Source organism: Parambassis ranga, chromosome 19, assembly GCF_900634625.1.
Source record: "Parambassis ranga chromosome 19, fParRan2.1, whole genome shotgun sequence".
NCBI classification, from domain to species: domain Eukaryota; kingdom Metazoa; phylum Chordata; class Actinopteri; family Ambassidae; genus Parambassis; species Parambassis ranga.
The window spans coordinates 12,989,160-13,014,098 of record NC_041039.1 but is presented as its reverse complement, the minus strand read 5'-3'; the positions used below and the strand labels follow the sequence as shown (position 1 = coordinate 13,014,098).

At 41.6% G+C, this 24,939-nt stretch overlaps 2 protein-coding genes across 5 annotated transcripts; both read right to left on the bottom strand.

The window, feature by feature from the left end:
* Positions 1–726: 726 nt before the first annotated feature.
* Positions 727–15,285, bottom strand: slc25a22a (solute carrier family 25 member 22a). Of its 3 annotated transcripts, XM_028430239.1 has the most exons (12): positions 11,844–11,860; positions 11,673–11,737; positions 8,411–8,604; positions 8,199–8,324; positions 8,049–8,104; positions 7,731–7,821; positions 7,069–7,123; positions 6,339–6,399; positions 5,377–5,518; positions 5,141–5,295; positions 4,980–5,055; positions 727–4,827 (listed from the first exon to the last, which is right to left on the bottom strand). In XM_028430239.1, exons 3-12 carry the CDS (start codon positions 8,428–8,430, stop codon positions 4,674–4,676), a joined length of 936 nt encoding a protein of 311 aa, XP_028286040.1. In that variant the 5' UTR covers positions 8,431–8,604; positions 11,673–11,737; positions 11,844–11,860; the 3' UTR covers positions 727–4,673. The 3 variants fall into 3 exon arrangements, with proteins under 3 accessions (XP_028286040.1, XP_028286037.1, XP_028286038.1); XM_028430236.1 differs by lacking the exons at positions 11,673–11,737; positions 11,844–11,860 and adding an exon at positions 15,134–15,285; XM_028430237.1 differs by having other exon boundaries at positions 11,673–11,904.
* Positions 15,286–18,689: 3,404 nt separating this feature from the next.
* On the bottom strand, positions 18,690–24,257 carry pidd1 (p53-induced death domain protein 1). 2 transcript variants are annotated; one of them, XM_028430234.1, is made up of 13 exons: positions 23,224–24,257; positions 22,703–23,116; positions 22,344–22,502; positions 22,204–22,255; positions 21,893–22,094; positions 21,142–21,291; positions 20,830–21,003; positions 20,608–20,755; positions 20,386–20,521; positions 20,146–20,296; positions 19,944–20,067; positions 19,690–19,801; positions 18,690–18,797 (listed from the first exon to the last, which is right to left on the bottom strand). In XM_028430234.1, the coding sequence occupies exons 1-12, from the start codon at positions 23,888–23,890 to the stop codon at positions 19,752–19,754; spliced, it is 2,427 nt and encodes an 808-aa protein (XP_028286035.1). In that variant the 5' UTR covers positions 23,891–24,257; the 3' UTR covers positions 18,690–18,797; positions 19,690–19,751. The 2 variants fall into 2 exon arrangements, with proteins under 2 accessions (XP_028286035.1, XP_028286036.1); XM_028430235.1 differs by lacking the exons at positions 18,690–18,797; positions 19,690–19,801 and having other exon boundaries at positions 20,023–20,090.
* Between the last annotated feature and the right edge of the window lie 682 nt (positions 24,258–24,939).

Here is a 24,939-nt window from a genome sequence, read left to right as displayed (position 1 = left end):
AAGACAGAGACATATAGAAATACAGTGGGATGCGTGTGTGTGTGTGTGCAGGGTTATATGAAGGTGCTATGATGTAATTGTGCTGCAGGGTGCTGCAAAAAAGCAGCAAAGAAAGTAATGTTATAATGTTGAATATGTTAACAGAGGATTAATAATGAATAAACCCCTGTGTGCAGGATGGCACGTGCGCGACACGTGCGTGACTATGTGGTAAAATCCACATATTTCCATATGTTTTCATGCAAGTTACAAACATACAAATAGAGCATAGTATGTTGTGAAGCCACAAAGATCACAGGTAAGAGAGCCACGCCTGTAGATAAGCTCTATCTCAGCATGACTGAGAATGAGATAGCTAACAGAGTGCGATCGGAGCGTGTGACTTACTGGCACACCAGCTGAGCTTATCATACACCTGTAATATAAAGCACTGCTGACACTTCCCACTCCCACCACACAGGACTACTGCTTCTCCCGCAACCCCACACTGACACCTGGTGGCTCCACACGGCAGCAAATCCTCACCGCAGTCTCAGCTGCTACCGTGCCCCGAGGAGCCACAGTGTCATCCTTGTAGTCTTCAAAACATAGCCCCGTACTGTTTAGTTTTCACAGCGCTATTACAGACAAAAATGCAGTGTCACCTCTCTCATATTCAGTCAGACAACCACAGGACCTTGAGAGCAAAGAGTGCGACGGTCAGCACAAAAGACTCCATCAGGCGGGTTAAGGACAGTCAGTTTATTGAACAGCAAATTGTGACAGGGAACACAATATTTTATGTATTTTTTTCCATTGCATCGTAAACAATGTCTAGGACAGCTGTGTCATTCACCACACATATTCATAAACACCCTCACATAGAGAGAGACTTCATCGATGGACAGTCTGGGTGGGGTCATTGATATAAAGTGCTATAATGCACAATTCCTCTTGGAGGAAGAGAACAGAGGCCATGATGCAAGCTCAGACCCCCAGAAGGCCTCCAAGCTCCCCAGTTGCAATACTCATACACTGTGTGATGTTGTGATTGACAGATTGTGTTTGTTGTTGTGTTGTGTGTTTTTCTTTTCTTCTACTGTGTCTGTGTGGTCTCTACTTATTGCATATCAGTGAGCTGGTTCATTAATTTCTCAGTGGACGTGTAAAGCATAAATCTTTAGATTTAAGTGTAATAAACTCTTCACTATAATTATAATTACATCTAATAGTATCTAAGGTACATTCTTATATTTGATTTATTTAGAATATGTCAGCGATATACATTTTTCTGTAGATAACTGCTCATGGGCAACACAGGGGACATGTCTCAGCCCTATGGATCCATTTTTACAGACTTTACTCACAAGACTAAAAAAAGTTCATTTCAATCAACACCTGTACAGAAATAAATCTGACTTCACTGCATGTGTTATCACAGAACGGTGCATGTGTCTCTTGTGCCTAATAATAATAATAATAATAATCCTTTGTGCTTTCTTTGATTGTATATACATTAAAGTCATAACATTTGGTGTTGTAGGAGTTCCTCTGTGTTAACCTGAACCCTGGCGTTTGGATGCTGGGATACAGTAGATGTACAGAGAAGAAAGAAAAGCATGGGACTAACAATCAAAGAGATAAAACACTGCAGCATCACACTAACAACTACACATCAACTACAGCACTACACTGTCAGACACACACATACATAACCAAATGCACAAGTGTCAGTGGAAATTCACAGCTGAGTAGAATAAAGAAAAATCGACTTCCACAACATTTTCAAGATTCATCAGAAACAGAGTCTGGAAACATTTAAGGAAAGGGGGGTGTTTAAGGGGAAGGAACTCATACCAACAATCTCAACAACACACAAATAGGCAGTGTGAGCACAATAGTAGCATATATGAGATGAACCCAAAAGTTACAAAAAATAAAAACTACACCAACAATTTATAAAGCTCACATGAACAAATGGGTGTTTTTTTTTTGCCGTTCTCCTGTGGCTCATCATCGGCCATCCATACTGGAGGTGCCAGCTGATGTCTAGGCAGTCCCTCCCCCTAAACCTATGGCTTACAGGTTAAAGATCAGCATGTGGTTCAGTCGGTACAGCCGTGGTCGACACTTATATTGCAGCTATCTCATGAAAGAAGCACCGTTTACATCGCGGCCTCATGTCTCTACTGGTACATTTCATTTTCAGAACTCAGCCACTTAAAACTAGCTACATCTCTGTCAGCATTATACAACGCTTCATTTGGTCCTCAGGCGATTAAAGAGTAGGAAACAGGTGGACCCCTCATTTACCACTAGCTTGAGCAAAATGGCACCTCCAAATAAAACATCTAAGTAGATCCCTACTAGTGTTCCCCTTTGCATACTTGGTGCATTGATGTTCCTTCATTTGATATGTCCGGATCAACGTAAAATCCAAACAAATATGAACTGAGAGCAGGGCGGGGGAGCTGGAGAGGTAGGTGTGCAAATAAGCCATCAACAATAACTCCTAAAGTTCATATCATCTGCATATGTACAATACAGTTAAGGTGGACACTTTGACACAGAAAAAAACAACATACAAATATATAGTGCTATACTGCCTATAGAATGGAATATTGATAAATAAAGCTCACTCCCACAAATGATATTGCACTGAGAAGTTGCATCGTGTGTATCTACAGTGCAACAGTACAACCGATGAGCTGTTTGAACAGTGGGAGTAAGGAAGGAATGTGATTGGATAAAACACATAAAAGTCACCTTGATCTCCAACGAGATAAACCAATGGCAGGGCTTCAGTGTTGCGATGCATTAACAAGATAGGACTGGGCTGCTTTCCCAAGCAGCTTAAAGCAAACAAAACCTCAAAAGCAAACAACCAGAGATGTTTGGTAGAAATCATAAAACACAGAGAGAACTTTTTTTCATTAGCTCTGTAGGTCCTGCCACTGCATTCGCAAAAAATTAAAACCGAGTATGAACTCATCTGTAAACAAAAGTAATTCAATCTGTATTTCAAGGGGCATGAAGTAGTTGATGTCTGTGCTCACAGGCTTTAGCCAGGGATGTCTGACCATGTCATCAACATAAGTAGTAATAAACTCTTAAAATTACTTTAGCCTGTTTAAGCTGGGCTCAGACTATGGGAGTTATGATGCTGAAATCACCAGTGATCTCTTGAGGAGGCACATGTAAACAAAATAGAGACTGTGTTGAAACAACTTACTGTAAAATCTGCAATACTTTTAGGTGAAAAAAGAAAAAACGCACGGGTGAGAAACACAGACGTTGTATTCCTCAGCAAGAACTGGCAGGTGAAATTTTAACTGTAAACACAATGAGGGGTGGCTTTAGACATCTCTCTTTACATACACATGCACTGCAACTTTTTTCTAGGACGTCAATCCAGGAGGACACGGTGGCATCACTAGAGAAGGGGGCATGTAGCATTTTACCACAGAAATACCACAGAAGTTATTTACTTTAACCCTTCTTTATAGTCAGTCAAAGAGTGTTATAATGTTTTGATGCTGGATTACTGGATAATGTGACAGGTGTTGATCATGGTGGCCAAGCCACACTCGAGACGGGTTTCACCTCCATTTGTCAGGAAGGTGAAAACAGAACAAAACTCCTGGTAGTAGTCTGAGCCCAACTTTAGTGGTAACAACGAATGCCTCCATCTGTATCACCCACACAGCAGAAAGCTGCTGCGGCACACAATCCAATCAGTGATGTCACAGCAGGTGTGTTCCAACAATGGACGAATGCAATCACTGATTGTGGTGTGACCACAGGTATGACATGCATATGAACATTTTGACCCATAGAAAGATGTGTAGCTGCAGGTTTTGTAATTCTGTGTCGATTTTAAACAATGCAGTTCTTATTAGTGCATAACAGGGATATCTTTCAGGGAGACAAAACAGTGGAACCATTGTGGTAGCAGTAAACATCAGATGGAACCTGATCGACTTAAAAAGCCAAGGCAATCATAGTCTGCTCAGAACTGAATGGCTGATTTCATTACAACCACTTACAGGAAGGGATGCGGCTTCTCAGGAAAGATCAAAGGGGTTGTGCTGGTATCGCATCAACACATTGCCTGGGTCTTTGTCTGAAACAGAGGTATATATTTTACTCTAATTCTATGTCATTTGAATTTTTAAGATATTTAAGCCTGGAGGGACATTTTTCTACCAGTTAGTGTTCTCAAATATTTCTAAGTATGTGCATTTCATTTTAATTTAAACTGGTTACAGTTTATAATTTCAGATTGACTGCTATGGTTTGAAAACATTAGGTACTGTAGGGCTTGCACAACTGCAGCAACCACGGGCAGTACATCTACTTTGAAAATACAACAATCATGTTCATAAATACAATAAAATTTTGAAAAGATAAAGCAATATTCCTTTAAAAGTTAAACTGATATTTGTGGCTTCATTTTCCAGAGAGCTTGCTGAGCCTGCCAACTGGAATTGTGTGTGCCACCATAGGCAGCTTGGCAAACAAAGGCTCCATCCTGAACTATTTTTATATAACATTCAACATAAGACATTTAAAACAAAATGTACCGGTCGTGTTTTGACCCATCAAAAGCCTCTTTCAGAATGAGATGAAGATGAATCCTCGCCTAGTTTGTGTAATGCATTATGGGAGGGGAAAGGCAGAAAATGAGGTGCTTCTTAGTGGTCTTTTTTAGGCAAGAAACTGAGGATAAATTCACCCACACCCAGGAAGTAGACCACCTGAGCGATGCCAAACAGAGGTGCGATGACCAATGCTCGACAGTAGGCTCCCTTCAGGAAGGCTGACGGACCTTCGTTACGCAGAATTTTCCTGAAATTGAAAAAGTGAAAGAAAAGTGAAAGAAAAAATGAAAAAGAAAAGAAAGAGACCCTCATTAGATACAAGTAGTCCTGGTAGACATGATGGTGAACTGTGCACACAGTCTCCCACTTGTTTTAATGGTAGAGACATAATGAGGTCACCTGATACAGTCAGTCACTCCGCTGTACGTGTCTTCTGTGCTCCCTCGCTGCAGGGACTGCAATCTGGTCTTTATAACTGCAACACAATGAGCTCAGGTGAATATATAACATCAAGTATCTGTGCACTGGTCACTGCTGACACGCTGAGTCCCACTGCTCACCATCAACAGGGTTCACAGCGACAGCCGCTGTGCTCCCTGCAACGCAGCCTGATACAAACGACACGTAGAAAGGAGCAGGGCCTTCTACACCTTGTTTTCCCAGGTTATTCAGGTTGGCAAAAAGGGGGAAATAGATGATGGAGAAGGGAACATCCCTACACAAAATGAGAAATACGTCATGAGAAATTGGTCAGAGTTTGTAAGTAAAACTGTCCCCTTGCTGCCAGATCTTTTACCTGAGCAATGTGGCACCAAGGCCTTTATACAGCCCAGCAATGCCCTTTTCCCTCAGAAGCTCTCTGGTGAGCTGCATGGCTGTTGGGGACTTCTCCACAGTCCCTGCTGCCACCGTCTCTGGCATCAGCTTCCTCTGAGCAGCTGCACAAAAAGCCAAAAATGAAACACAGGAAAAGAACTTCCTTTCGCAGACATTTTGAGTCCATAATAAAAAAAAAAAAAAATAGGACAAAACTGCTGTAATCTCTAATGTGACCACATGAGGCTGCTGTTTCTCCAGTGTAACCACCAACAGCAGCACAGAGGCTTAATGAGCACATACCTGCCGGGACGAAGCAGAGACTGAGAGGAGGTGGATGTTAACTCAGTAGAGTGTGTTGCTGACCCACAAGTGAGCTGCAGTGTTTGTGCTGTTATTCAATGAGACAGATGCCCCAGTAATTTGTTCCTCTTCATCCAGTGTGCACCTATAATATCTAGCTAATGTGTTAGTTGGGTTAATTAGCAATGCTATCGGTGCAGTTTGTGCTATATTGTTAAGACTGTTCCACTCTATGCGCTGTATGTTATGGTATACGTGAGGTTGTATTTCCAGTTTAGCTTGGAAACAGTTTGTTGCTAACGTGTTGTTCTTTTATAAATATTAGAGCTTTGTGCAAAAGAGAGAAATACTTATTTTAAATCCACAGTGCCTGGTGGCTGTTTGACTGTATCAATATTTTTACTTCAAGGTATCTAACCTAATGACTGCTCTGTTGTTCCACTCACTCCCATCTACATAAGTAAAGAGACATAAGTAAAGTAGAGAGAATCCTTGTATCTTTATTATATATATTATATATATTGTGGCGTTAAGTTGTGTTCAGGCTGACAGACTGCCGTGAAACAAGTGACGAACCCCCAACCAGTGACACATTGGACCAGTGGGGGTCTGGGTCTCTGGTACATCTCTGAGTCTTACCAATTCGTCCAGCGTCTTGGAGCTGGATTTTCAACATCTCCATAGGAGTTGTGACAATAACCTGCAACAAAAACAAAACAAAGGTGTCCTCTGTCACACACTCTAAACAAGTCATTGACCTTTTCTTCAAGTCAGCGTTTATGCCTGATTAAAACTGAGTGTGTCAGTAAAAACGTGCATCCGGTGTAAATCTACTGGCATCCATTAGCTTTATGTCAACTCATGTTTTCCTCTGTGATCCACAGAGTAGTAACTAGTTAACTGGATTAAGGGTGAGATGGCCATGTTCTCAGCAGCAATCTTAATCCAAGGTCTGCTGCACTTAATCTAATCACACTCCTCTGGCTTCAAGCCTTTGCCCTCATTGACAACAGGCATCTCCCTCTGACTCACTTACACATGGCCAAGTACTCTCACAACATCTTATCTGATCACTCAAGTCGAGCTGTCGGTGTATGTGCTGCTGCTAACAGGACAGCATTTCAGTGATTAAAAATCATTCATTTAAATGCAACATTCCGGGTCACACTCAGATAACACAACCTCTAGAGACAAACTCTTTAAGCGTGTTTCTATGACTACCACCTCTCATTTAAAGTGGTAGCGCCTAATTGTAGCTGCAGGCAGAGACAGATGAGGCAGAGGCGACGGCTCGTGCGTGATCTGACACACTACAAGTGCTGAAGTCTGGAGTTCTATGACAACAGGCAGATGCAATTAAGTATCTCACCTGGCATGTACCTGCCCCGCACCCAGCCAGCATCTCTTTCAACAGAGTAAGTTTTCTGCAAGAAAAAAGAGAGATAAAAAAACAAGATCAGATTAAAGCACACAGTCGACTGGCAGTGTGAGAGCCGGACAACTTTATTTCCACAGTCCATGAAAAAAGAAGTTGTCAACACCGGTGGATGTGATGCTAATCTTTGTCGTCCATATCACCATGTCAGGCGCAAGGGCGGATTAATAATTCACAAGGTGAGAAGCTGGGCCAGGCAAGTCAATCATTCATCAGCCTGCATGTTTGTCACCATAGAGAGGAAGATAGATGCCCCAGAAGGCGTTATCTACACAGACAGCATGCTTATAGTGGACAATGGCTGCCTTCTTTCCGTAGCACCAGATGATGGTCACTCATGTTTGACATGTGATACCATTGCATGCTAATTTTACTTGGTAATGTGATTTTAGCCCGACCTTCAGCTGACACACAAACTCTGTATGTATAATAATGTAGCGAACAAACCAGCATGAAATGAGATGACAGAAGGTTGGAGATTTACCTGGCAGCTAATGTGTCAGGTTATATGTTACTAAACACACCAGTTAATCACAATGCAGATGAGAGGGGTGAGTGTGAGTGTCAGTGCGCCTGTCAGCACTTTAATGCCTCACCCATCCTTGGAAAGGTGATGTCTGAAGAAGTCATTAGCAGCCAATTTGATGGCTTTCTCTGGCGTGACTAGTGTTAAATTCACCGCAGCTCCTAGGAGAATAAAAAGGACACACAGCCAGGAAGAAGAGGGAAAGAGCAGAGGAAATAAAATTAGGTGGTTTACTGTGGGAGGTTTCTCCAAACGCACAGATGGCTACAGTTGATGTCTGTAACCTCACTATGAAGCACAAAGGCTCTTATACCAAGAAGCTGAGACACATTTTCACACAGCTGACAAATTAGTTTCAAATAAAACTGAGTGAAAATTTTAACCTCACCTCGGTACATTCCAAAATACCCCTCTGACCGGATGGTCTTAATAAGGCAATCTGACCTGAAACACAAATATAACAGTTGTGCTATATTACCAAAGTGCTGCCTAACAAGAAGACTTATAAAGGCTGTCAAACAATGCATCAATGTCGTACATGCTGGTGTAAAGGCGAGATCCATTTTGCTGGTTTTGTAGGCGAGTCTTGGCCAAGTCAATGGGAAACACACAGGTCACTCCTATTAGGCCAGCGATCCCCCCATTGATCAATTTGGCAGGCAAACTGAATGAAGGACAAAAATATTAACCATGGAAGGTCACAAGATTTAAAAAAAGACAAAGCTGCAGTTCCGCTTTGTTGCCACATACCTGATCTGTTTGTCAGCCATTTATCTAAACCCCCAAATGATCAAAGTGCAACGTGTCAGTCAGCTGGTCACTCGGTTGCCGTCTTTGCTTTGTTGTAACAGAAGTGTTCTGTTGTCCACGTGGGATTATGTGGCGTAGATATTCTTCGTCCTCTCGTGTCCTTGCAGTTATTGTTAGTTCAAATTAGTAGGTATCTGTAAAAAAGGAAAAAAAGCAAAATATGATCAGTTTAGTAACAAGTTATACAGGCAGCAACTGATTGTTGTCCCTTTTTTATTGTACTGGTTGCACAGCATTTATAAGAAAGTTATCATAAAGCCAAAAGCAGAGGTGAAACCATTACTGATTAAGATTAAGATTAAGAAAACCATAATTTGTCCCACAACTACCAATAAGAGATATCATAGACAGATATTTAAAGAGGATGATAAGGTGCTGCTTGTTTTCAATCTATAGTGAAAGAAAGCCATGACTCTGCAGTCCCGATCTCAGTGAGTGTTAATGTCACTCTGCCAAAGCTCTTAGAGAAACTATGAGTCAGCCCTTCACAAAATAAAAAAACTCTGCAATAACATTGTTCAATGTTGTGATGACCAGAATGACTCAGGTGGAGAGCTGGGTGGCTTCAGCACCCATCACTTCAATTCTAATGTGTCCTTGGAGGAGACACTGAACCTCACGTGGTTCCTGAGCGTGTCGTGAGTGTGTGAGAGTGTGTGAATAATAAGAACTGAACCACAGAAACTAAGCTTTTCTAAAATAGTCTCCTAAAATGCTGATGCTGTATTTTTGTGTGTACAAAGAAAATGTAGGCTGAATGGTTATGTAAGCCTGTGGGTCAGGGGCTGTGTAGCAATAAGAAGAGGTTCATAGCTCTGCTCACAGGGGTGCTGGTGAACAAACAGCTCTTGGAAACCCAAATGTATTCAGTTTATAATAGAAACGAAGGCAGTCAATACTCACAGCTCAGTGGCGACAACTTTTCCTTGACAAATCATTGTGAGACTTCTCAAATATTAAGTATGTCACTCATCAGTTCTGCCCTCACTGTCATACAAAGTCTAAAGCAAGGACAGTCACACTGAAAACATTTCCATATTGAAAGATAATTAGGCAACATTATTGACAGCTCCCTGAAAGGGAAGCTTTGGCTGTCACTGTAGAGGAAAGGAATTACTTTCTGTTAAACAAATCTATCACCACGTGAACATCTGTGCGTCAAATGTGTCCTTGAGTTTTCATGTTTTATTCAGAATCACTGACATAGTTGTGGAAGTGGGGTTTTACAGGGGAAGCTAAACAACAATTCAGAGAAAACAAATAAAATATGTCTGACGTGGCCAAGATGCTCTCTTTTTTTGGTACAGAATGCCCTTAGTATGAGAAGATGCTTCCCATTTCCCCTTTTTTTTTCTCCACCCCCTCCATCCACCAATCACAACCTGCCTCTGTGCGTGCAGGACGCCTACTTCTCCCTCCTTTCCCTCCCCCCATCACTTCCCTAAGTCACGAGTCACGACTCTCAAACACAGCTTTTCCAACTCAGATCTTTGCTGACTTGTGGTTTTTCAGCGCACATGTATACAGTGCAGTTGCACAAAATCAATATCACTAATTTCTGATATCTGGTGTCATCTTTCAATGTACACCAGTGAATCTTTAGTATTCCAACGTTGTGTGGATATGAGTACAGCTGCAGTCTGGTGTGTTTAGTTTGGATGTGGACTTGAGTCCCTCACTGGCTGCTCCAGAGGTGCAGGGGGGAGGGGGGAGGGAGGCTCTGCTTCCTGGAGCTTCACACAGCTCACCTTCAGCTCTCCACTGTTTTCTCTTCTTCTAGCCCTGACACTGCACACATCTTTTCACCTTAACGCACACTTTCTTTGTTTCTGACTTCCCCTTGAGCAAACACACATTAGCTCCATAGTGAGCAGGGTCTGTATATACCATAATTTAATGTTACATTAGTAACAGAAGAAGATATATGTTGTGAGGATCACTAGTCAGACTAGTCAAACTGACATCTCCCGCCTTCCCTGCCATGCACGCCTACAGCCTTTACTGCATCTACACCACACTGCTGTGTCTACATCAGGGCATTTCTCTGACCCTTGCCATAGCCTGACAATTGGAGCCTGTATGGAAACAACAAGCCCCAGTGTGCAGTGTCCATAGCAAGAGGCATCTCTAATCAACCAAATCTCCAAGGAATTCCTTTTATTCTCACAGCGCAAAGGGAAAAATAACAAAGTCAGGAAACTGTGGTTTAACTGGTATCACTTCTCTCAAGCAGACAGCCACGGCTGACTCAAAGTTTTCAGTTTACCTAACTAGAAAAAGGAGCAAAATTAAAAATGACTGAAAAACTTCTTTATCAAAGCAGTTTAACATCTCACACATTCACCCTGAGGTCATATTTTGACTGTGTCACAGACGCAGATAAGCCCTGATGAGTAAACAAAAGGTGATTACACAGTTTTATGCAGAACCTTGAACTTAACAGCTTACGCCGTCCCCCTTAAACAGCCATTTGAAGCTCTTGATTAAAGAGGCGAGTCGCAGGCAGATAACAGTTCAGCTTTTGACCCTTGTTCATCACCGCGACTTGAACAATGAACCAATAAACACCACTTCACTTACAAGAACAAGCAATATAAAACCATATGCTGCAAGATCCTTGCAGGAAACTTTTTTCTTTAATGCTTCTGTCTAGAAATAATACTGCCAGCACAATGCTTTTACATACCACATATAATGACCGCAATTTAAATACACAACAATCATGTAGATGAAAGAATCAACACAGCAAATATGGGGACAGCCTATATAAAGGTGGTTTAAGATTATTTTCTATCCTAACAGAAAACTCAATTGATTATATTATATTGTAACTAAGATCAATATGATTATTCAGTCATGTTAAAAACCCTATGCAAAGCCGCTATTTTTAACCCAAAGACCTGAAAATTACCTAACAGACACATTCAGTTCACACATACATAAAGTCTTAAGAAAATTAGCTGCAATATTCACTGTGACACTATTGGAACAGCACTGCTATAAATCACAGAAGAGAAGCTGCAGTTCCTTCTAATCTGCTCTAAGCCGTGTCCTAATGAAAAGAGAATTACAGAAAGATAAAAAATAAACCCTAAAGATACTGAAAATCTGCAAACAAATCCACCCCTGGAGAACCTCAGCAATTGTTTGTATATTCATTTCATTCAAATCAGTCAAGGAGGATAAAAAAAAAAAAGACTACCTTGCCCATCATAGCTCCTTAGCTGCCTCTCTGTTCTCAAGCGCTGGCAGGGTGTAAAGGTCTTGCTGACAGAGAGTTTGGATAAAAAGGAAGTAAGTGGCTACTGTGACAAAGCAGCATTGGACTCATGTGACCGTGGAGTGGTGAAGACAAAAAAACATTCACACAGACCCTCCTCATTAGCTCAGCAGCAGGCTGTTGTTACCAGTCCATCTGTCTCACATGAACTGGCATGACTGCAAACTCTATGCCATAGACAGGGTTGAAGTGTGTGTTTGCAATCCTCAGTCAGATATCGAGTACTTCTCTGAGGCGTGATCTAATATTAAACTCAATCTGTGCCGTTTTACATAAAACATCACTTTGAGCTGTCACTTTCTGGGTATTGCAAAGCTACTATGAGGCAGTATTACAGGTTATGGCAAACTTTCACATTTCTGTGCAAGTCTGATTACGGTACCTATAAAAAGACTGGGATTACATAGGCCTCTGCACAGCTGCCATCTTTGTCAAATAATGATTTATAAGATGCCATCTATTTATGAACATCCAGACCCAGGCACGAACATGAGGTGCAATTTATGGTCTCACAGATAAATCTGATAACTATTTCCTCTTCCCTACAGCATCAGGATTATAAACCTAATACCTATTTATGAAAGCTCTCTCTCTTGCAATCTCCACTTACAACCAGAAGAGTGAGAGTTACGATCTGAGCGTGGAAATCCATTTCTCCTGTACTCTCTGTACAGAGTTCCTGCACAATCATGCATTGTGGTAAATCACCTGCTGTAGAGCAGAATTTTAAAGGCCGAGTCTGGCTTTCAGTCGACAAAGAAAAGGCCCTTCTGTGCGGGAGTGGTGTAGTGTTCACTCTCTCCACTGACACCACAGGTATCCCTTGTGGCCCAGTCACCTGAGGCTTTTCTCTGTTATCTTCTGAGTTTTACCTCCATCTCAGCTTTCCTACAGTAGAGCTTTGATAAGGAAATAATAATAACACTGTCTCCTTGAGTATCTTGATGTATCTGGTTACCGTTTCCAAAGAGAATAGTCTGCACAAAACATCTCCTATTCAGAGAACATGTACCCATGACATTTAGGAGTTTTTGAGATTTTAGCAGGCTGTAGTTTATTTATTACAAGGCTTCTACGTGTAGAAAAACACATTGTGAGGTATGACAGTTCCAGTGGAAAGCACAGGATGTCACCCTACACCCAAGAATGGCTTACCTCATCAATTATTACAGGGCTGTGGAAGGATGCATTATTATTACACAGCCTGGCCTCATCATAACACTAATATGAAAATAAGGAATATGTAAAACATCCATTGCTGCATGTCTGACTTACATTGTGCTCAGGAGTTAAATGCTACCATGTGTGTGCTCTGGAGGGGTTCAAGGCTTTGGGAGGGAAACATGCTTCATTTTGCTCGACTATGACAATGCCTGAAAAATCATTGATATAAACATTGACATTGATATAAAAGAATGCTCCTGTACTCTGCTTTTTTTGGTAATATTTTGTATTGTGCACTTTGTGCTAGCTGTAGCCACTGTTTTTACTACAATTACTTTTTATAATTGTTGCCATGGCAACACAGTCTAACTCGCTATGTATGCCACTGTTTTAGAGCAATGAAGCAGAATGTATTTAGGTGTGCCAGTAATATCGGCGATTTGGCAATTATTCACACTGAAAGATCCAACTAGAAAAAAAACGGGCTGCCAGATTCAGAGACAGCAGTCTGTGTCGTAAAGCCTACAAAGACACATCACAGGAAGAAGCAGCCAGTTGAACAAGGCAAAATCAGGAGAAAAGCATAACCAGCAGTCTCCACTTTAACCCAAATGCTAAATGTATACTGCGCTAAACTCCAAATGCTTTTAGCAATTTTAAGACATTATATTTTTCAATATGTATGTATTTTACAATGCAATAATAGATACAGGTATTAAAACGGATCATAAAATTCTCATATCTAAATTTGCAACGGAAAACTATGGCAGGCTATTAAAATATCTCTTAAGGTGACACTATGCTAATCTTTAGCCTGAGTGTGTGTGTGTCTGTGTCAGAGCAGCTTGCCTTTGCTCTACCAATGAAAAAGGAGGTGGGTGCAGTTTACGTGGGTTAACTCTCCACAACCAACATCTCAGCCCACGTGATCATTACACCCTCACTAGAGCCGGAAGCTGGCTGTTCTGATATGGTGACACAGAGCAACACAAACACACAAATCATCGCCACGCTTCTCTCTTAACATGCATGTCCAGACTCAGGTTGAGTGTAAATAGCAGCACAGCAGTCATAACACTGTGATTTAAGTGTTTTGAATTCCTATGAATTACTATTATAGTGGGGCAAATGTGATTTCTCACTACCAAACACAGCCATATCTGGGGTCCCTGTGATCACTGTACAGACTTGCTCCCAAATAACTCAGTGGGTTCACCCTTCATCTGTCTAATTCACAAGTAAATACTGAAGGTATTTTTTTACATGTCTAAAAAAACAAATGATTGGGAGAATTAAACATTATTAGGACATTGGTACTGTGTGGTAAACTTGGTGGCAGTAATTGTACAGTTATCCAAACACGCTGTAGGTAATTTGTAGCATAACATTAGCTTTTTACTTTTGACGCATGTACGGTATTTAGGCTCAAATAGGCTATCAATAAAAAATTGTATTATGATGATTATCCTGGCGAACAAAACATGTCAGTACCATACTCCTTTTTGCCCATTTTCTACAATAATCCAAAAGCAAATGGTGGGAAAAAAAATCACATGTACTTTTTGTTATTGGGAACTTTGACATGCTAACTTCCGGGTTGGCCTAAGCAAGCTAACAGGATCAGAGCACTGAAGCTTTAGCGCCCCCTAGTGGTAGCGACCGAAAGGACCGCACATATGGATTATTGTAGGAGACATTGCACACGTATGTCAGAAAACAATTCATAAAAAAAATATAACATGTGGTATTCATTTTTGTCCGTCAATAAAACAATGCATTTACAGGAAGTGGATACAAACGGGGACCACTGGGTGACTGGTCCAGATCCTAAGAACGGACCGGCATGACCGCGGTCAGTGGACCCACCGAGGAGACCACAACCCAGTCTGCACATCCCGCTGACCATGATTTAGCCGTGTTTCATAACGGGAAACAGGCCCGACGTTACCGTTAACTCCACATCTGTAAACCCAGCATAGGGTGAAACATGAGCTGCCTCTCACTGAACATCCAACCACATCCCAGCAGCCTGATGCCATTATTACACCGCTTCATATCGCGTTATATCTCCATTTTCCACACTGACGCTCAACCTTCCCGTTATTCCCAGGTGAGATCTTAACGGCAAACAGCTACATATCTCTGATGAAGACACACATTCATAACATGACTTTTAAAAAAAAAAAAAAAACCCGCATCCCGTTTTGTACAGTACGTACCGCACTGAGCCGTTTCCGCTCCCTCTCCTCAGTGTGGCTGCACGGTGGGAAATCAAAGCCTTTTAACACTCTGTATCTCTGCCTGACAGACAAACAGCAGCTAACCTACCGGCGTTACTAGCGTTTGAGTGAGTGGAGGGAGGCAGAGGAGGTGGGAGTGAAGGCAGGCAGAGGAGGAGGAGGAGGAGGAGGAGGAAGAGGAGGGGGGGGGGGCAGCCTGGCAGGCGATGGAGTAGGATAAAACACACACACACAGAGGGGATTTAAAACAGGGGTCCTCTAGTGGTATGTAGTAGAACTACAGACACATTTTGTGCAGCAAAGGTATATTGGGGGGAAGGGAGTCGACGTCATCATGACGTTTCATCTCAACACTGTGACCTTGAACACCAAAAATAGACAAACATCAATAGTTGAAATATTTGGGGCTGAAAGAGGAACATGTTGCAGCAAAATGCATCTAAACCCACCAGTGAGTCACCACAAGGATGACACAAACAACAGGCAGACTTTATCATAAATGATAATAATTTAACATATTATAAAATAGTAGCAATACAAAGGCATACATGGCACAGATCTAACATCCTGATATGTTACTGAGGGTGTGCTGCAGCTAAACTGATTACTCAGAGTAACCAAAGGCACACAGGGGTGAAATTTAATCAGCTGTGGAGGAGGAAAAAAAGTCCCACAGCTCCAGGTGTCTGAACAGGTACCAGTGAGAGCTATGGAGGTTCTTTTCTGCCAGGAATCTCAAAAAGCTGGTTTTACAAACAGCCCCATTGCAAATGGTAAATAATAATAATATTAAATGAAAACAGAAATGTATAACTTCATAGTTTTTTTAAAGAGTGACTTGGTAGCTCAGTATGGCGGCTCCAGACAGCCAGTGATCTGAGAAGGCACCCACCGGTTATTAAAAGTGGTCAAATTCTTAATTAATAAATTAGCATTAACTCTATTTCAGTGGGTGAGTTATATAAATATTCACTCATGCACAGCTGTCATGATCAGATGAAACTTTGTTTTTGGGGGGGTCTGTAAACATGTTAAAAATATATAAACAGGGTTATTCACATTTAAAGCCAAACCCAAGTGGTCATTCAAGGAACTGCAGTTTTTGGTACTAGTGCACTACACACAAAAAACATTAACATTATAAAAGAGTATTTTTTGAAGCAATGGTGTTGAAAGGCTATAAGAAAATAGCTTGCTGGTATGTTTTCCATACACTGTTGTTGTTAGATATCTTGTCTTGGCCAGTTTTCAGTTTAGCAAAATGTGTAAAAGATGAGATACAAGTAAAAACCATGATAAATAGTGCTGAGGTGCAACGTTACATTGTACAGTAATTAGACATTTGAAGTAGAGATAATTAAAAGTGCAAAAGTCATTGTGAATTTATAAAAAGATACTGAGTTAAATTTTACTTAAAAAAATACTTAAATTACTATTATTTTATACAAATACTGGTATATACAGTACTTTGGGATTTTCCTGGCAGAGCTGGACCTCCACAGCGCTGCCCTGAGACAATTTATAAAAAGTGAAAAATCTCAGAAGCATCACATATTCCATTTTACCTTCTTTAAAGGGTTTTATGAAAGCTGCTGCCAAGCTGGTGTCTGTTCATCATAACTGCGACAAAGAGACTTTTTGTACACCAGGATTGTTGTTTGGACAGCAAGATGAGATGATGGGAGGCACACTGTAAACAAACAGGTTACTCAAGTGTAAGTCAGCCATCTGCGCCCAGCGTGGGCTCATCTACTGCTGCGTTTCACTGAGGGAGGAGCCCTCTGCTTCCAGGCCTACTCTCCTCAGTGACTCACAGTATTTTCTCTTTCCTATATTGACAATGTCCTCAATCTCTTCTGCAAGGTCTCTCCTGCCGCTCTCTATCATAGCAGTCATCAGCCTGGACACTGCCCCAGGTCCTGCAGTTCTCTGTCCCTGGGCCCATTGGAACAGCATGTCCAGCACCAAAGCACCCAGGTTGTCCCTGTGAAGCAGAGCAAAACATAAGCAAGAAATGTTGCATTACACGTCTCCAGCTGTGGTGTCCTTCCTATGTTTGGCAAGGTGACTAATGTAAAACTATATGCTGGCTTTTTCTCTGTGAGCATCAAACTATATTTTAGACACCTTCCAGTTGAAGTGTTTAAATGAAATGTCCGTTGAATGCATCAAAATCAAAAACCCACTGAACTGACACTAGTACATGCACATAGGATTTTTACATAATGCGTTTTTCTTCCACCTCCAGGATGCGTCATGAGAGGTTTTCTGAGCACGAGGAAAAAGAGGGGGAGGGCCAGATGAACATCAGTCTGTGTGTAATCTCCTGCAGTGTCCCAGATGGCTTAGTGATGGCTGACAGTGCAGATTAAAACAATCAAAATTCTGTACCACTTCTCTCCCACTGTGGGGTTTCCTCCAGATACATACGGTACTGTTGAGAATGATATTTTCCTTTAGCTTTATAGTTGCTATGGTTTATATTTTCTGCTAATAATACATTACTGTTTGATGGAAAAACACCCACAGGGTCCAACTTATAAAAAACATGTGTGCTCAACTAGACCCTGTCTCGATTGAGCTAACCGTATTGTGTTGGAAGGCAGCGTGTAGGCGGAGTGAAAGTGTGTGGTTGTGTGTATGTGTCTGTGTCAAGATGTGCTCAAAAGGTATAAGAAAAATAGAAGACAAATGTGATCTAACAAGGAAATAAGTAAATATAAGAAATGAAGAAATAAAGGAGTCTGATTGTGTTTTTTTAATATTACATTAATGCTTAGTAAATGCAAGTTTCATATCAAGCAAGAGTATGTTTTAAGTTTTTTACTCATTAAGAAAGGTCAACAAAAGGAAAACAGAGGAGTAAGGGGAGCAACTGGGTGCCAAGAGGCTGAAGACCCACATGTGCACCAACAAAGGGCAGGCCCAGCTATAGTTAGCCAATCAAATGTTATTAAGCCTATAGTATATAAATGTCTGTTTAAAGAAGATCTGCATCCTTTTTTGGGAGGTTGATTACAATTAACCGCTTGCAGCCTGTGATTTTCTGAACAGAAAAGAAGTAACATGAGTTAATTTCTACCTGTACTTGTACTGGATGCGGTCGAGCTCTTGATAACTCAGGCCAAGATTGATGCCAATAACACGCCAGTCCTGTCCGATCTGAAGAGAGATGGACAGCAGGTTGGCTTCTGTCAAGTAGCCACTTTCAGGGTCACCCAGGTTCAGAGGGGGACACTGCAGCTCCTCCATGAAGCGATTGTTCTCTGAGTTTACAGCCTACAAGACAAATATAAACACAGTGTTGCACTGAGGCAGTGTGCATATACAAATTTTGGTAACTGAAATAAGTATCTCGTTTCATCATCATTTCAAGAATTTCCTTCGGGATTAATAAAGTTTTATCTTATCTTATCTAGTCCAGACATTAAATTATGAAATGTGTAAGAAGGGAACATAAATATCACATGTTAATATTACGCTGAAACTAGCAATATGAAGGAGAAAGAAAAATAAATCTTGGATTTGAACTGACAGGAAGCTTTAGTGGTAAAGTTGCCAGCCACTGGTTGTCAAGTCCTTTCCTTTTTTGGGCCACTTCCTCTGGAAGATTGCTGGGTATCTCTCCTCTGTAAAAAGATACCTGTAAAAGCAGTCCAAAATTTAGTTAACTGTCTTTTTTACTGTTGTCTTACTTGAACACAGAATTGTTCATAGGACAAAATAACAACATGGCAGCTGCATCCCTAATCCAGGCTGTTTCTATTGCATGATCACAAACATTAAAACCTCTGTACAATACACCATAAAAATAAAGTTACTTTATTTTTTCTTTATATATTTTTTCTTAAGTACACTACAAGCTTAAGCATAAACAAATAAAAAGCAGTGACAGGAATGTGAAAAACAGTTCACTTTGGACTTTGGATACTCCCCCTGGGAACAACTTGAGGTTTCTTTTCTAAACATGCGTCTGTGGAAAATTAGGCAGCTGATGCTCTTTTCAGTTTAGAAGAATGATTTTTATTGATAAGCAGCCTCATTGCCTTCTATGTGGTAATCAAATAAACTAACCAAACAAACAGACAGGAAGTGTGGAACAATCATAAATGTTGCTATTGCCTATTTTAGATAATAAGGACCAGCACACAAATTTGTGCTGTATAATTCTTTATCCAACATATTTAGGTAAACTGAGCTATTACAATATTGGATGTATCATGTCAGCTGCACTGTGTACTAACAATGGGACTGCTTTGTGTGTCTATACAGACAACATATCTCCAGTTAGGTCACCTCTTTTTTAGGGTCATCATTCAAAGCATGAAGTCAATTCTGGATGCTACACTGGCTCACTATCCATTTTTGTGGAGCAAAGTGTTATGTCATTGGACAGGCTGGAACAAGCTGGATAGCATATTAACTTCACTAAGTATCTCTGCAGCACAATACATAGATGAAGTATGTATGTTAGGAGGTTGAGGTCTGAGATGGTACAATAATGCAGAATCTAAAAGAAACAGCACAGTACATACCTGTCCCCTCACTGGCCCTTTTTGACCATGAACTGGACAGATGTACACCTCCTTCATATTCTTCAGGCTGGAATAAAACACAAAACACAGTCTTCCTTCCACACAGTCTGGTCTGTCTAAAGAGAAAAACATGACGATATTAGCTCATCTTCCAAATATCTGTGTCAAGACCGTAATTACACAACAGCACATCATAAGACATTAAAAGAAAAGGAAGCATAGGAAAAATATTTATTTTGAGATACACTTCAGACCTGATGAAATATCTAAGCCTCTTTCAAAACCAGCAAAGAACTGCTCTCCTTCCAGCAGGTCGCACAGGTCTGAGGGCTGGGGTCCCTCATACTGCTCTGACAAAGACAGCACTCTGCCCTCTACCTGTGCAGGAGAGAATGCAAACACTGTTTAAACTAAATGGTTAAACAGTTCTTCCTACAGTAACAGAACATCACAAACCTTGTCAGCAGGCAAACATTGTAGTAGAACCTGTGAAGGATCAATCCTCCGCTGGAGGACAAGGAACTGGACTTTAAACTGTTTTAGCCTTTGATAGACCTTCCTGACCACCCCGCTAACACAATGCTTTGTGGTGTACCACAGCCAGTACCTGCGAGCAAGAGACAATACACATTCATTACACCATGGTGTAAAATATAGATGAAACGTACACCATGGGAATACAGCACAGAGACTCACCAGGAGAAATGGGTAATGTAGAAGATGGCGTACAAATGGGTGACAGAGAGAGACACCTGTGATGTGATGTCAGTCCAAGTTTTGCCATTGGGATCTCCATGGAGCAGATGTAAGCAGGACATATCAACTGTATGGCCTGCAGAAGCACTAGACATGTTAACACATGCTAATATAATTATACAGTTACTATATATGTGTGAGAATCAGGACGGTATGTTGTACCTGTGACACCAGCTGGCAGAGGGATCTGAACTTTGACTGGATGCAGGAAAGGCATGCTGGGAGTCTGGGTGAGACAAAGGAGGGGGCCGACTTTGGCCTGTGGATCACCACACAGGGCCTGAACCTCTGACACAGACACCTTCAGCACCTACAGATGGAGAGAAGTCAGGCAGATGCTCTTGCATACAGAGTGATGATACTCTATATGTTCACTGAGGCTACCTGTAAACCTATGGTGCGGGTCTGCACAGTAGAGTCTGGAGGAAAGCACAGCTTTACTCCAGGTTCAGAGCTGGACACCAGCATGGCTCCAGCTGGTGTAACAGAGCAACTGTCCTTTACCAGACGGCCCACTGCCATGAACCAGGAGAAGTGGCTCACGGAGCAGCACGCCAACTGCAGGCACAAAAAGTCATTTTTTACCCCCCACTAAATAACATTTGTGATAGCATTTTCTACAGTGAAAGGTTTATTGCATATATATATATATATATATATATATATATATATATATATATAATATATATATCTTACCCTTGCTGGATGACCTCCTGGATGACTGCTGTGACTGCTACTCCCTCTCTTGAGATGAGTGGGCAAAGTGCTCGATGACCATCCATCAAACCGTTGCACCACAACCTCCCTTCCTTTTTTTCGATGATATGGCACACACACTTCCACAGGCTGTAAGCATTTCAAAGTACATTTACCTTGTGCATGTGCAAGAATGGACTGAATCAGAAGATGCAACAAAAACAACAACCTTGACCAAATACAATAAATAAAATGAAGTGAACTGAAGGTTAAGGTTTATACTAAATAAGTGAAGCTGTAAAGTAACATCAAAGATATGAGAACATCTCATTTTGGCTACAACACACAATGAAGGCTACTTTGTTTATGATTTGTATTTCTGTAGGTGTTGAATAATGGATAAAGACTACTGTCACCTGTTGAACAGATTTCTTCTCATACTTAGTTCAGTGTTGGTTGTAGTCTTTGCAGTGTGTGTTCAAATTCAACTATCTGGCAACAACACCAGGTGACCTCACAGTCTCCTTTGGTAGCCACTAAGAAATCCTGAGTCTCTTAATTAACAATAATAACATTTCCCATGATGCAACTTGATAAATCTGCCCACCCTGGTAAATTCAACGAATCTCTAAATCTCTATGGCTTTAAGTTGCAGAGTTTTTGTTGTAGATACGTGTAAAGGCCCAAGCTGAGGTGACTATTGCAGTGACAAAAAGTGGCGAACAGCTGATTTATTCTCTTTTTATCATACCTTTAAAAATGTAACTCCATGAGGGCAAAGCTCCAGTGGATGGCTCAGTAAGATGTCATGCTCTTCCAGCTGCACCAGCCTTTTCTCTGGCCTTTTCTCAGCCCACTTCAGTCTTGTGGTTGTCACCAGGCACCCCCGGGGGAACACCAGCTCAGCCCCCCTTGGGAGAAACACATGACACCCAGCAGACGAAACACAGAAACTAAGGAGCAAAAGGAGCACGAAACCTTTTATTGACCAGCAATGCCTTAAACTAACAATATTATGTTGAAGAATATAAACATATAATCCCGCTGAGAGTGACACTGTACCTGTGCTGATTGAATCCAAGGTGCAACTCTGGAACCTTTGTGTCTTCAGTATCTGGAAAGAAAAGGATGATGTAACAGCACACCACAGTGAAATTAATTTGAAAACTAATTGATGTGCAGCCCCTTTTTTCTCTGCTCACCACTACACCATGCAGGAGGGAGAGGAGGCGGCATTGGGGGTAGTCCCAAAGGATTGTCACGGACATCTATTTTAAGCAGAGGCAGTTTGTTCAGACAATGTGGGATCAGGCGGAGGCCATTGCTGCAGATGACAAGCTCCTTAAGTGAACGCAGAGAGCCTGAACAACAAAGAAGATACTGTAAATATATGATTCTAAAATTCAACTTTAATCAATCCATGATGCATGGCATCCAGCCTTCTTCCAGCTGTCAGTGTGCAAGAAGACCAGTACACTCTGGACAGATCACCAGTCAACTGCAGGAAAATTTGAGTCAAATGAAACACAAATTCTACTTTATTTCCCTGACACACCCTTACCCATGCTCTCTGGTAGACATGTCAGATTGTTGTGGGATAATTCCAGCTTAACAAGCTCCCCCAGAGAACCAATTTCATCAGGCAGCTGCGACAGGAGGTTATGCGACACATCTAGCTGTTGTAGTGCTTTCAGCTGACCCAAACTGGAGGGAAGTGTTGCCAGCTTGTTCCCGAGGAGTGAAAAGTAGGTGAGGGAGGACAGCTGGCCGATATCAGGGGGCAAATCTGAGAGGTGGTTGTAACAGAGTAGCAAATACGACAGTGAAGGCAGGCTAAGCAGGCAGGATGGGACACAGGACAGCTGGTTGAAGGAGAGATCCAGGTGTACCAGGTGAGAGAGACTGGACACTGTAGTGGGCAAAGTTGTGAGGAGGCCAGGCAGAGGATCTCCTTGTGAGTCATAAAAACGGTGACCTTTACGAGGAAAGAACAGTGCAGTTATTATTGGTGTGTATGTTTTACAGAAGCAAAAAGAATATATTTAAATGCCTGTGTTAAAAAAAACTAAACAAGGAAAGTACCTCTGATAGCCAGAGATCGCAGCTCTGTCAGGTGGTGTAGGACAGCCAATGCATCATCCAACCCTTGTCTATGCTCAGACCCCAGTTTTAGGTACTGAAGACCACTCAGCCCTGGGGTGGACCTCAACAGCAGGGGCAAGGCAGCCGCTCCTCCCTGGTACACATCCAGGGTGAGTTTTGTGTCAGTCAGCACAGCTGAGAGCTCCACCGAGGGAGGCAAGGGTGGACTCAGACACAGAGGAGGTGGCAATGGTGGGGTCAGAGATAAGACAGAAAAAGAGGAAGAGGATGAGGAGGGTGATGAAGACTGGCGAAGGCTTAACAAAGAGGGATCACAGGTGTCCATCATGAGGCTGGAGGGAGACACAGATAAGGCATTTCTCTCTGGATCAACAACTTCTGCATGTCCCTCAGACACCACGCCGCTTGACATCGTTGGTCCAGTCTCTGATTTCTCCTCATCCCGGTTTACAAGACTTTCGCAGAACCTACGAACTAAATTGTCTGTACAGATGTCTTGATATGCACCTTCGGATGCGATCCTTTTAGATGTTACTTCCACGACCTCCTCTCCATCCACCGAACTGCATGGCTTCTCAATCCAGCGGGCTGCCTGTTCTCCATCACCTTCATCAAGACATGTTTCCCCTTTGATTCTTTGTTCCATTTGAAGTCACACTAGGCAGCTAACCTAGCCTTGCCTTCCCGTCCAGTGCTGCCCGGAGGTTTTCTTTTTGTCATGTTGTCTGTAACGTTACTCGTGACATGACTTGTTGTTTTTACAGTGAAAAGGAGCGACAGGGCTGCCATTAAAAGGGACGAGCAGTATAGTAGACATGTTTTCAGAGTGAAATTAGCCGTAATTCTTACAATAGCGAAGGTTACTAACTCAATACAGCTATTCAATTTATAAGTGGTAACCAAAGTCTACATGTCCGAACTTTATATCCGTTACATTAGTAGTGTTCTTTACCAGATAATGAGTAAAATTTCGTTTTTAGACTGCCCTGTTTTGAGCTGTGGCGCTACTTCCTGGAGCCCGAATGCTTTTAAAAGAGAAGGGTTTGCGTCACAGGTGTACGTTCGTTTTCTACATTGAGGACAGGTGGGCGGAGACTAGTCATTAGCCTCCAGTAAAAAAAAGGGGATGCCCGCTTTTTCGGTTCTTCCTGTGTTTGAGACCGAGCGCCTTCAATGTGGCGCCGCCAAAGTTTCAACTCGGGGCGGGACAGCAGTGTCAACGTGTGGAACATAAAAAAATCAATGCCAGTCCCCCGATGTCCATCGGGCGGCGCTGTTGAGCCAACTTTATTTTAAAACACACTGTAAGCAGAAAAACATTTATTTACATTAACCCTCATGTGTTGTTCGGGACATTTTTGTCCTCTGAGAGAAATTTTTCTGTTTATATTGGCCATAACTTTGTCAATATGTGGACAAATTGAATCATTTTTCCTCAATAAGCTTAATTTTACATAAATTTTGTTAATATGATTTTAAAATTTTTCATAGGTCAACGGTACACTGTGGGCAAATTTTACCCCCTAATGTGTTGTTCGGGGACAAAAACGTCCCCTAACTTTAACGGTTTTAAAAATATATTAGATAAATATTTTTTTGAAATTTTTTTGCATAGACCTTTTAATTAACTTCAGTTCTAATCAACAGTAGTGAAAAAATCATTTTCCCCCAGGATTTTAACCCTTTAATCACCAA